Raw genomic sequence first — 12,158 nt, forward strand, 5'->3', positions numbered from 1 at the left:
TGAGAGGTGGGGGCCGGGGGCGGGGCCGGGGGCGGGGCCGGGGCGGAGCGCAGGTCAGGGGGCGGGGCTCTGAGAGAGAGGTCCGGCTGGAGACCGAGCTGCGGGCGGGGCCAGGGGCGGGGCTCGGGGGAGAGGTCCGGCTGGAGGTGGGGCCAAGGGGCGGGGCTTGGGCGGAGGGTGGGGCTCGGGGAGAAGTCCGACTGGGGGTGGGGCCAAGGGGCGGGGCTTGGGGCGGGGCTCGGGGGAGAGGTGCGGCTGGAGGTGGGCCAAGGGGCGGGGCTTGGGCGGAGGGTGGGGCTCGGCTGGGATGGGGGATGAAAAGGGGCGTTCACAGGGGAAAGGGCGGAGCCTGTATCAAAGAGGGATGGACCGGAAAACAGCCAGCAGGGACTTTTGGAAGGAAGGAGTTTATGGGATTGTGCCGGCTGGCGGGCTGGCCAACTCTTAATCCGTAGGGCAGCCAGCCGGTCAGCAAGGGCAGCTGGAACTCAGACAGGAGCTAAAGCTGCCATCCACAGGCAGAAGTTCTCCATCTGGGAAGTCTCAACTCCGCTTTTTAAACCTTTCAACGGGACTGCAGCGGGCCCACCCAGATGAACTAGGGTGATCTTTCTCACTAAAAGTCCGCTGACTGTGGACTTGAATCACATCTATCAAATACGACATAGCAACACCTCGATGAGTGTTTGCATAACGGGGGTTGCTAACCCAGCCAAGCTGACACGTGAAGCTGGCCGCCGGAGTCCACCCCTGTCCACTTGGCACCTCAGTCTGCTAGGGCTGCCATGACAAAATACCTCAGGCCGGGTGGCTTAGACAGCAGACGCGCGTTTCTCGCAGCTCCAGAGCTGGAAAGTTTAAGATCAAGGTTCCGACCGGGCTTGTTTCCCGGCGAGGACTCTCTTCTTAGCTTGCAGATGGCTGCCAGCTCACCATGTGCTCGCAGAGCGTGTGAAGAGGGGGAGTTCTGAAGTGTCTTCCTTTATAGAAGAACCCCAGTCTCATCGAGTCAGGACCCCCCCTTATGACCTCATTTCACCTTACGGCCCCATCTCCAGCTGCAGCTAGAGTGCAGGTTAGGGCTTCAACACGTAAACGGGATGGGGACACGCAAGCATTCAGTCTACAAGCACCCATACACATCGCCTTAAACCATACTTAAAAAAAAGGAACTCAATGTCCCTTTAGCCAAGATGTCTCAAGGTTAAGCCCACATGTCAGGATCAGCAGGTCCCTGCCATCCTGGATGCTTCTGAGTGAGAATGTGGAGGTCTCGCCCTCCTGCACCAGAAGCCCACACCGCCCGCCTTGCCTGCTCACACCAAAGATGGGGACCGTCTGCTCTGCGGTGGGGACCTGCGGCTCCGTTCAGCGTGCCAGCTTCGTGGTGGCCATGCTCATATGGAAACCCAGAGTCTTTGATAACCTGTGATCCAGGTGACCAACAGCATTGACTACGATTGTTACCATGTGGCCCTAAATACATTGTGGCATTATTTAAGGACCTGGACCGACAGCCACAGCGGGCCTGCAGAAAATGGACTCAATGCCTTCAAAGCTGCTATCAATATCCCATCATCCACACATCACATCCAACTCCTCATGTCTTGGCATCTGTAACCTTCGTCATGGTGCAACCCTGGTGTCATCAGATTCTGGGGGGGTGGGGTGGGGGGGTAGGCAGGGCTGTTGTTTTTGGTCATCAGATTCTAATGGGCAATCTTAGCATGGACTTCCGTGATCCAGCTTCACAGATGGCGGTCCGAGCTCATATGGTTCCAAAAGAGGCCAAGTGACCATAGTAAATGCCATTGACATTGGGCTGTACCGCGGCACTCACACTGGGAGTCTTGAGTGAAGTTCTGAAATTCCGTTCAGCGTACGCAAGGCCCAGACCGGGAGGTGGAGCCTGTAGGCGAAGGCCATTTGCCATCCTAGCTCTTCTCGTCGGGCCAACAATGTTCCTCGAGTGCGCATGTGCTTGTGCAGCGGGGCCGCGCGGGTCCCAGGCAGTGCCTGGGTGGATGGATGGATGGATGGATGGATGGATGGATGGATGGGTGGATGGGGAGTCGCTGAGCTGGCAGGTCTGCACAGGCAGCCCACCAGGAGACAGGCTTCGCGAAGCACCTGCAAGAAACTCCCAGGGGCTGGAGGGACAGTGCTCAGAACAGCCAGCCATCCGGAGTCACGTGGGATCGCCGGAGGTGGACGGGAGCGAGGGTTCAGGAAGCCCGGTGGAAACCACAAAGCTGGGCCTGAGGCTTTCATGGACGACGATTTAAAAAAAAATTTTTTTTTGAGAAAAAAGCAATAACACAGTCATGCTTCCACCTGATAGGACACCACCATCCTGGGTACAACTGAAAACACGCTGACCCTTTATTCCCCAGAAGACGGCGTGTGTCCTTGAGACCCTGTGATGGAAACGCCATGATGTACAGCCAACTATCATCAGCATCTTATGTTGGGTGACAAGGGGATAGGAGAGGGAAGAAAACACAAGGATTTGATGTACACACGCATTCATCAAAGAAGGAGGAAACACTAGCGATGATAGCTCCCGTTTCTGCAGGGTCGCACGGGATGGCTTCCTTCCACTCGCCAACCAGCGCTCTCTCTGCCCTCAGCCGGCACCTCACCTGCTCGTGGTGCTTTGCCTGGTGGAATGGCCCCAACCTTCGTTTCTGAACGTTCTGGGGCTGTGCTGCCTGAATTGGGTTTTTGTAGATTTCCATAGACTTTAATTACACACGAAGCGTCCTGAGGGATGTGCAGTGCTCCAGATCTGAGGGAAAGGAGAAGGGGGGTGGGGGGGGAGATGAGCGCCAGGGCAGTGGAGGCTGCGTCTCTGACCGTTTGGCGCCCCCCGCAGGCTGCGGACTGAACTACCACAAGCGCTGCGCCTTCAGCATCCCCAACAACTGCAGCGGGGCCCGCAAGCGGCGCCTGTCGTCCACGTCTCTGGCCAGTGGCCATTCGCTGCGCCTCAGTACCTCGGACTCCCTGCCCTGCACGGCGGACGAGCTGGTGAGGGGCGGGGGAGCGGGTAGGGGGGTGGCGGGGGGGTGACAAGGCCCGGGTGGGTGTAGGGCAACGCGCTGATGTGTCGCGTCCGCTCTCGCTGACCCCTAGAGCCGCAGCACCACTGAGCTCCTGCCTCGCCGCCCGCCCTCGTCCTCGTCCTCGTCCGCCTCCTCCTACACCGGCCGCCCCATCGAGCTGGACAAGATGCTGCTCTCCAAGGTCAAGGTGCCGCATACCTTCCTCATCCACAGCTACACGCGGCCCACTGTCTGCCAGGCTTGCAAGAAACTTCTCAAGGGCCTCTTCCGCCAGGGCCTGCAGTGCAAAGGTCAGGGGGTAGGGGACATGGAGTGGAGGGGGGGGGGCACAGACAGGGTCGGGACCCCCGCCCCCCGCACACTCAGAAGCTTGGGATCTCAGTTGGGTTTGTGGCAGAACACACGAGGCCTGCCCCGAACCTGTGGCATTCTGGCACCCTAGAACCTGGGAGTCCTAGGACCTTCGAAATCTAGACTCATAAGACAGCATGGGATTCTAAAAACTATAGAACTTGGGAATTCTAGAATCAGAGGACCTTAGAAAACATAGGATTCAAGAATTCTGGGTCGTAGGATTCAGCTAAAACAACCACAGAATTTTAGCTATATCCTAGAACTGCCAAGTTGTAGATTCTCAAAAGATTAGAACTTTAGAACCATAGGATTTGAGAGTAATAGAGCCCTACAAACATCAAATTTGAGTCCTAGAAGTAGAACCATGGAATCTTAGGGTTCTGGAACTCTGGAATGTTGTGATCAATGGCTGGAATACCAGAAATCTAGATAGGTAAAAACAATTCTAAAATTCACTGGAACAGTCAAATGCTAGAATCTTCGATGCCGAGAGCTGAAGAACAGTAGTCACATTAAGTTCTAGAATCTTGGATGTACAGAAACCTTGGAACCATCAGCTTCTGGAGACTTAGAAACCCAGAATTGTAGAACTCAAGTCACTGTAAAATTTTGGACATCAAGGAGTCGTATATGTGCAGTTCCTCGTTAGTATAGTGGTGAGTATCCCCGCCTGTCAAGGAGTCGTAGTAATCTAGAACCAGAGGACCAGAGATGTGTGTTGAGTTCTAGAAACTTGGACATTGAACTCTGGGGGTGGGGGTGTCTTAGAAATCTAGAACATAGAACCTTAGAAAAATAGGTTTTTACCAAATTCTAGAACCTCTGACGTACAGCACCTTAGAACCTCACACTGATCACACTCTAGCAGTGGTTCTCAACCTTCCTAATGCCGCGACCCCTTAATACAGTTCTTCATGTTGTGGTGACCCCCAACCATAAAATTATTTTCGTTGCTACTTCATAACTGTAATGTTGCTACTGTTATGAATCGTAATGTAAATATCTGATATGCAGGATGTATTCTCATTGTTCGCGACCCACAGGTTGAGAACCGCTGCAGAGCAATGGTTCTCAACCAAGAACAATTCTGCCCGCCCCCTCCCCCCAGGGAGGGTGGGAGACATTTTGTTTATCACACAGGGATGGTGCAACCGTTAGCTAGTGGGGAGGAGTCGGGGTGCTGCTAAACCTCCTGTGATGCACAGCACAGCCCCCCACAACAAGAAACTAGCCAGCCCCAAATGTTCATAGTGCCAAAGGCTGAGAAACCCTGCCCTCGAGTGTTCAAAGTCTAGAATCACAGGATGTTAGATCCTGCTGCATTCCAGAATTTTACAAGTCTAGGGTAATGGGTATTTATGCATTGCTTGAACCTCGGATGCTTAGAGCCACAGCACTTCATCTGCGCGCGCACACACACACACACACACACACACACACACACGTTTACTCACGTCTCTCCATAGTTGGAGAAACTCGCTCAAAAGGGGGACAGCCATGGAAGGGTCAGCCCGTTTCCTGCCCCCCACGGCAAGAGTAGAGAGTCTTTTGAGACTGGTGGTTGGGGGTCAAACTCAACCCCTCCAGGTGACCTCTCGTCCCTCTCCCTCCCGCCTGCTTGTTCCCTGTTCTCCTCCCAGACTGCAAGTTTAACTGCCACAAACGCTGCGCCACCCGCGTCCCCAACGACTGTCTGGGAGAGGCGCTGATCAATGGAGGTAAGAGCCTGTGGGCTGAGCCAGCGGGAGCTGGGGGCCCGGCTGGGTGGAGGCCCCTCTGACGCCCTGTCCCCCCCCAGATGTGCCGATGGAGGAGGCCACCGATTTCAGCGAGGCTGACAAGAGCGCCCTCATGGATGAGTCTGACGACTCCGGCATCATCCCAGGCTCCCACGCGGAAAATGCCCTCCACGCCAGTGAGGAGGAGGAGGCCGAGGGAGGCAAGGCCCAGAGGTACCCCGGGCACCCCACGGGGGATGCCCTTCCCCGTCCCTACAATGGGTTACCCTCACCCCCTGCTTGAACATTACCCAGGTTCCTGAGGCAAATCTTCTGAAGTACCCACACTTCATTTTCCAACTGAACACTTTTTCCTCGTTTAGATTTTTAAAAAATATTATTTACTTAAAAAATATATTTTTATTGATTTCAAAGAGGAAGGGACAGGGAGAGAGAGATAGAAATATCAATGATGAGAGAGAATCATCGATCGGCTGCCTCCCTCACGCCCCACACTGAGGATCGAGCCCACAACCCGGGCATGCCGCCCTGACCGGGAATAGAACCATGACCTCCTGGTTCATAGGTCGACACTCCACCACTGAGTCATGCTGGCTGGGCCTGGTTTCCATTTTTAAAAATTTTTCATGGAAGCATGTTTTAATTTATGTTATATTTGTTTGGAACTGGTGACACAGCCATTAAAATCCTCCCACTCCCTGCCTCCCGGCTGCCCCGCTCCTCCCCCTGGAGGCTGCCAGTGGGGTAGTTTCTGGTGGGTCCTTCCAGAAACAATCTGTATTGCAACTGACAGTGCAGTGTGAGTAAGAACATGAACTCTGCAGCCAGACTGCTGTGTGGCCTTGGGCAAGAGATTAACCTCTCTGAGCCTCAGTTTCCGCATCAGAGAGGTTGAGTCACTTGCCCAGGGACGCACACCTGGCTGCAAGATCCCTGGGCTCAGTAGTAATTAGCACTTGAAGACCCACTGTGTGCCAAGCACTGTGCTCAGCTCCTTAGAAAGGTTTTCACTCCTCGGCACCCCTTTGGGTGCAGACATTAAGGCATGAAGAGTTGGGTAATTTACCAGGCAGCCTGAGTTTGGAACCCGGCCTTTCAGTAACAGCCTCCTTCCTCATTATGGAAATCTACAAAACAGGGGGGAAAGTGTGCCCTCCCCCCCAAACAGCTCCCAAGCTGCCTGGAGATGCCCCTTCGGTTATTTTCTTATATGTAGTAACCTCCCGCCCCTTCTCCTCCCCCCTCAGCTCCCTAGGGTACATCCCCCTAATGAGGGTGGTGCAGTCAGTGCGACACACTACCCGGAAATCCAGCAGCACGCTGCACGAGGGCTGGGTGGTTCATTACAGCAACAAGGACACGCTGGTGAGTGGGCGGGGCGGGGCCAAGAGGGCGGGGCCAGAGCTGGAGGCGGGGCCGGGAGGGGTAGGCGGGGCGGTGCTAGAATTAGAGGTGGGGGGGGCAGGAGTCAGGGGGCGTGGCTAAGGCGGAGTTCGGGGGCGGGGATAGACTTAGGGGCGGGGTTTGGCTGGTGGAAGGTAGGAACCCTAGCGACACCCTCACCTCTCAAACCCCTCTCCCTACAGAGGAAGCGGCACTATTGGCGCCTGGACAGCAAGTGCATCACACTCTTCCAGAACAACACGACCAACAGATACTACAAGGTGGGCCTTCGGCTCCCAGCTGCCTCAGACTTTCCTCCTTTGCCCACCCCCTTCTTGATGCCTCTCCCAGTTGCTCCAGCCAGATGCCCACGAATCGTACCCTCTCCCCACACACTGCTTGCCCGCTTACAGCCCATCAGCAAGTGGCGCCTTGCTGGCGTGTTTGATCCCAGCCCCTTCACCTTCCAGCCGAGGGACCCAGGGTGACAGTAAAAGGCCCCCAGGACTGTGGCCAGAATTCAGAGATTATGTACCTACAAGAAGCAAGGAGCTTAAGGCCAGGCATGTGCTAAGCTCCCAGTAATTATGAACTTATCATTATTATGTTATATTTAATATATTGAATTATTTATATTCATCACCACAGGTCCTGCCAACTTCCTTCTCGATCTCCTGTCTCATTCCATTTCTCTCTCATCTAGTCTTTTAAAAATTTATTTGTTATTTTTTTATTTATTGATTTGAGGGAGAGAAAGAGAAACATCAATTTGTTGTTCACTTATTTATGCATTCATTGGATGCTTTTTTTTTTTTAATATATTTTATTGATTTTTTACAGAGAGGAAGGGAGAGAGACAGAGAGTTAGAAACATCGATGAGAGAGAAACATCGATCAGCTGCCTCCTGCACATCTCCTACTGGGGATGTGCCTGCAACCCAGGTACATGCCCTTGACCGGAATCGAACCTGGGACCTTTCAGTCTGCAGGCCGACGCTCTATCCACTGAGCCAAACCGGTTTCGGCCATTGGATGCTTCTTGTATGTGCCTTGACTAGGGGTCAAACGAATGGGGACGATGCTCTAACCAACTGAGCTACCCAGCCAGGGCTCTCCCATCCACGCTTTTTTAAAAAAATCCTTACCTGGGATGCGCCCAGTGCCCCATTGATTTTTATTTGTATTTATTTATCTTAAAAATATTTTTATTGATTTCAGAGAGGAAGGGAAAGGAGAGAGAGAGACAGAAACATCAATGATGGGAGAGAATCATCGATTGGCTGCCTCCTGCACACCCCACACAGGGATCGAGCCCACAACCCGGGCATGTGCCCTGACTGGGAATTAAACCATGACCTCCTGGTCCATAGGGTGATGCTCAACCACTGAGCCATGCCAGCTGGGCTCCATTGATTTTTAGAGGAGAAAGGAGGAAGGGAGGGAGGAGGGGAGAGAGAGAGAAGAACATCGATGTGAGAGAGACACATTAATTGGTTGCCTCCCAACCCAGGCTGGAGATTGAGCCTGCAACCAAGGCACATGCCCTTAACTGGGAATCGGATCCATGACCCTTTAGTCTGCAGGCTAACGCTCTAACCACTGAGCAACAGGCTAGGGCTCCCATCCACTCCTGACACACAGCCAGAGAGGTAGCTCTAAACCCTTCCATGGCTCCCAGGGCCCTGGAGACAGAGCCTGGGCTCCTCCCTGTGGCCCCTGAGACCCTGTGTGGCCTGGCCCTGACCTCCTTCATTTATTCATCAAACCCGGCAGCCCTACTGTGTGCCGGGCACCATCCGTGAGATGGGGATATGGCCTTTCCCACCTCAGGCCTTTGCACGTGCTGTGTCCACCGGTCCTCTAGCAGCCGGCCTCTTCTCTCCTTTCTGGTCTCTGCTTCGGTGTAAGTCCCACCAGGCGCCTGTCCTGACCGCTCCATGGCAACCAGTTCACCGCTGACCCTGGATTCTGTGTGCGGAGTGAGCGGGGAGCTCCAGGGTCTGCCAGGTGAGCTCACCTGCCCCGGCTCTGTGTCCTCCCAGGAGATCCCACTGTCGGAAATCCTCACCGTGGAGCCCGCCCAGAACTTCAGCCTCGTGCCGCCAGGCACCAACCCACACTGCTTTGAGATCGTCACTGCCAATGCCACCTACTTCGTGGGCGAGACGCCGGGCGGGGCCCCGGGGGGGCCCAGTGGACAGGGGGCCGAGGCCGCCCGGGGCTGGGAAACGGCCATCCGCCAGGCCCTGATGCCCGTCATCCTCCAGGATGCGCCCAGCGCCCCAGGCCACGTGCCCCACAGTAAGTCCCCCGTCCGAGAGGACGGGTCGGGGAGGGCTCGCGTGGGGTCCGGGCAGGGAAGAGCCAGGGGGAGGCAGGGAGTGGCACAGGACAGGCTGCACTTGTTGGGTGGCTTCGGGCGTGTCACTTTCTCTTTCTGAGTTTTGTCGGGTGGTGACAACTTCTCCGAATTGTGAGTTTAGACTTTTTTATTTAAAATATGTTTTTATTGATTTTTAGAGAGAGAGGAAGGGAGACAGAGATAGAAACATCAAGGATGAGAGAGAACCATCAATTGGCTGCCTTCTGCACACCCCCCACTGGGGATCGAGCCCACAACCCGGGCATGCGCCCCGGACTGGAATCGAACCCGGGACCTCCTGTTTCCCGGGTCGACGCTCAACCGCTGAGCCACACCAGCTGGGCGAGTTTAGACTTTTTAATTCATACATTTACTGAGTGCCCCTCTGCCTGCCTCTGCTGGACAGTGTTGGGGACACAGCTGTGACCAGGGCAGCCCAGCCCCTGCCCTCACGGGGGAGAGGAAGCTGCCTCTAGGTGTGATGCCTCATGGCGAGCAGCAGGGCTGGGATATGGGAACCAGAGGCCTGCAGAGGGCCAGGAAGGTGCCTGGCCCAGACTGAGTATCCAGAAGGGCTTCCTGGAGGAGGCAACATCTGGGTGAGACCTGGAAGCTGAGGAGGGGCGAGACAGGGGAAGCAAATGGGAAATGATGTTGGGCAGAGGCGAAGGATGATCAGAGAGTGGCAGGTGGCCGGCCTTCTGGAGCTTGTAATCCAGTGTGGGTGGCAGACATTAATCAGATCGTTTGGTACAATGACAGCTGAGACACAGAACACGCGCTAGCCCAGCGATGGCGAACCTTTTGAGCTCGGCGCGTCAGCATTTTGAAAAACCCTAACTTAATTCTGGTGCCGTGTCACATATAGAAATTTTTTGATATTTGCAACCACAGTAAAACAAAGATTTCTATGTTTGATATTTATTTTATATATTTCAATGCCATTTAACAAAGAAAAATCAACCAAAAAAATGAGTTCGCGTGTCACCTCTGGCACGCGTGTCATAGGTTCGCCATCACTGCGCTAGAGTCATCTGACATGGCCCCAGGAGTGAGACTGAGACTGAAAGATGAGGAGGATTTTTAAAAATGTTTTTAGCCCTGGCTGGTTTGGCTCAGTGGATAGAGTGTCAGCCTGCAGACTGAAGGGTCCCGGGTTTGATTCTGATCAAGGGCACATGCTTGGGTTGCGGGCTCGATCCCCAGTAGGGGGCGTGCAGGAGGCAGCCAATCAATGATTCTCATCATTGATGTTTCTATCTCTCCCTCTCTGAAATCAATAAATATATATATATATATATATATATATATATATATATATATATATTTCTCTCTGTCTTTCCCTCTCTCTCCCACTCTCTCTAAAAAATCAATGGAAAATATCCTTGGGTGAGGATTAAAAAACATTTTTATTGATTTTAGAGAGAATGGAAGGGAGAAGGAGAGGGAGAGAGAGAGAAACATCAATTGATTGCCTCCCGTATGCACCTTGATCAGGGATTGAACCCGTATGTGCCCTGACTGATAATGGAACCGGTGACCTTTCGGTGCATGGACGATGCTCAACCAACTGAGCCGCACCAGCCAGGGCAGGAAGAGGATTTGTAATTAAGTGCATAACAAGGGAAAGGGGACATTCCTGGCAGAGGGAACAGCACGTGCGAAGGCCTGGAGACAGGAGAGAACTTGCTGTATCTGAGGCCCAGCAAGGGGACCAGTGTGGTCGGGATACACAGCAGCAGAGTAGGGCTTCAAGTCAAAGAGGTAGATGAGGGACCAGACCCCCCCTGAAAGGCCATGAAAGGTGCCTGGGCTTCCTCCTGCGGGTCCTGGGGAGCCAGGGCAGGTTCCCAGCAGGGGATGGACAGGGTCAGGTGTGTGCTTCAGCAAGATCCCTCTGGCTTCCCTGTGGAGGGTGGATGGGAGAGGGCAGGGCTGGGGCAGGGAGGTGAGGGGAGAGGCTGAGCGTTGACGTCTCAGTGGGGAGGGGAGAGACATTGAAATGGCAGGAGGACCAGGACTTCGGAAATGTCTGGTCTCGTTGGGCGTGTCACTTGTGGGCGGGGGGGGGGGGGGGGGGGGGGCGCAAGTTCAGGGGGAGATGCTCAGCGAAATCATTCGTGACATCACCTCTCCCTCCAGCCCCTCAGCACATGGCATTTACCCGCCCCTCTGGCCCTGAGAGGCAGGTCCTCACATTATCCCCATTCTCCAGATGAGGAGACTGAGGTTCACAGCGGACAAGTCAGTAGCCTGACGTTGCGCCTTGGACGCCTGGATTCGGACCTGGGTGGTCTGGCTCCAGAGGCTGCCTTTGGAGCTGTGGAGGAATGGAATCCCGAGCCCGGGGTCCCCTCAATCCGCCTCTCCCCTCTTCTCCCCCAGGACAAGCTTCTCTGAGCATCTCCGTGTCTAACAGTCAGATCCAAGAGAATGTGGTGAGACCCCTGCCCACACCCCAGGGCCCCAAGGATGTCTTCCCCGTTTCATACTCCCCCTTCTCCCACCCTCCCCGTCTCCTCGAGCCCCATCTCCATTTGCAGCCCTGACCCTCCCTGTCCCGCCCTGCAGGACATCGCCACTGTCTACCAGATCTTCCCGGACGAGGTACTGGGCTCGGGGCAATTCGGAGTGGTCTATGGCGGTAAGGACACTTCCGTGCTTCCCCGGAGGGGTCCTGGGGGTTTCTGGGCTCCAGACCTTCCCGTCCGATGGGCCTGTGTCACCTCCTGTTCTGGTTGATTAGGAAGCTAGATCCTGGGGACAGGGTCACGGGCTCCTTTTCCACCGGGAAACGCAGGTGCGCCTTCTCCCGGTCTGAACAGGGAAGACAGTCCTGTGCTCTGATTGGCTACAGAGCTAGAGCCTAGATTCTGCATCGGCCCTGGCCGGTTTGGCTCAGTGCATAGCGTCGGTCTGCGGACTGAAGGGTCCCAGGTTCGATTCTGGCCAAGGGCACATGCCCCAAGTAAGGGACGTGCAGGAGGCAGCTGATCAATGATTCTCTCTCATCATTGATGTTTCAATCTCTCTCTATCCCTCTCCCTTCTCTCTGAAATCAATAAAAATATATTTAAAAAAAAATAGATTCTACATCGATCGGCTGCCTTCTGCAACCCCTCTCCGGGGGTCAACCCTGCAAACCGGGCGTGTGCCTGGCCAGGAATTGATAAACTGGCAACCTCTTGGTGCATAATCCTGCTACCAACGGAGCCACACGGGCCAGGGCTAGACCTAGATTCTGATTGGTTGTCA

The 12,158-nt window shown here is 54.6% G+C and overlaps 1 protein-coding gene across 2 annotated transcripts in view; it reads left to right on the plus strand.

Moving 5' to 3' along the window:
* PRKD2 (protein kinase D2) overlaps positions 1-12,158 on the plus strand; it is a 36,193-nt gene that overhangs the window by 7,508 nt on the left and 16,527 nt on the right. For both annotated transcript variants that reach the window (XM_070401895.1, XM_070401894.1), the window contains exons 5-13: positions 2,876-3,030; positions 3,136-3,355; positions 5,060-5,137; positions 5,218-5,371; positions 6,406-6,523; positions 6,745-6,822; positions 8,584-8,842; positions 11,289-11,341; positions 11,475-11,547. In XM_070401895.1, coding sequence (XP_070257996.1) covers positions 2,876-3,030; positions 3,136-3,355; positions 5,060-5,137; positions 5,218-5,371; positions 6,406-6,523; positions 6,745-6,822; positions 8,584-8,842; positions 11,289-11,341; positions 11,475-11,547 — 1,188 coding nt within the window. The remainder of the gene's footprint in view (positions 1-2,875; positions 3,031-3,135; positions 3,356-5,059; positions 5,138-5,217; positions 5,372-6,405; positions 6,524-6,744; positions 6,823-8,583; positions 8,843-11,288; positions 11,342-11,474; positions 11,548-12,158) is intronic.

This window comes from Myotis yumanensis, unplaced genomic scaffold (assembly GCF_028538775.1).
Source record: "Myotis yumanensis isolate MYYU_CA2020_CCGP unplaced genomic scaffold, mMyoYum1.0.hap1 SCAF_23, whole genome shotgun sequence".
Classification (NCBI taxonomy): domain Eukaryota; kingdom Metazoa; phylum Chordata; class Mammalia; order Chiroptera; family Vespertilionidae; genus Myotis; species Myotis yumanensis.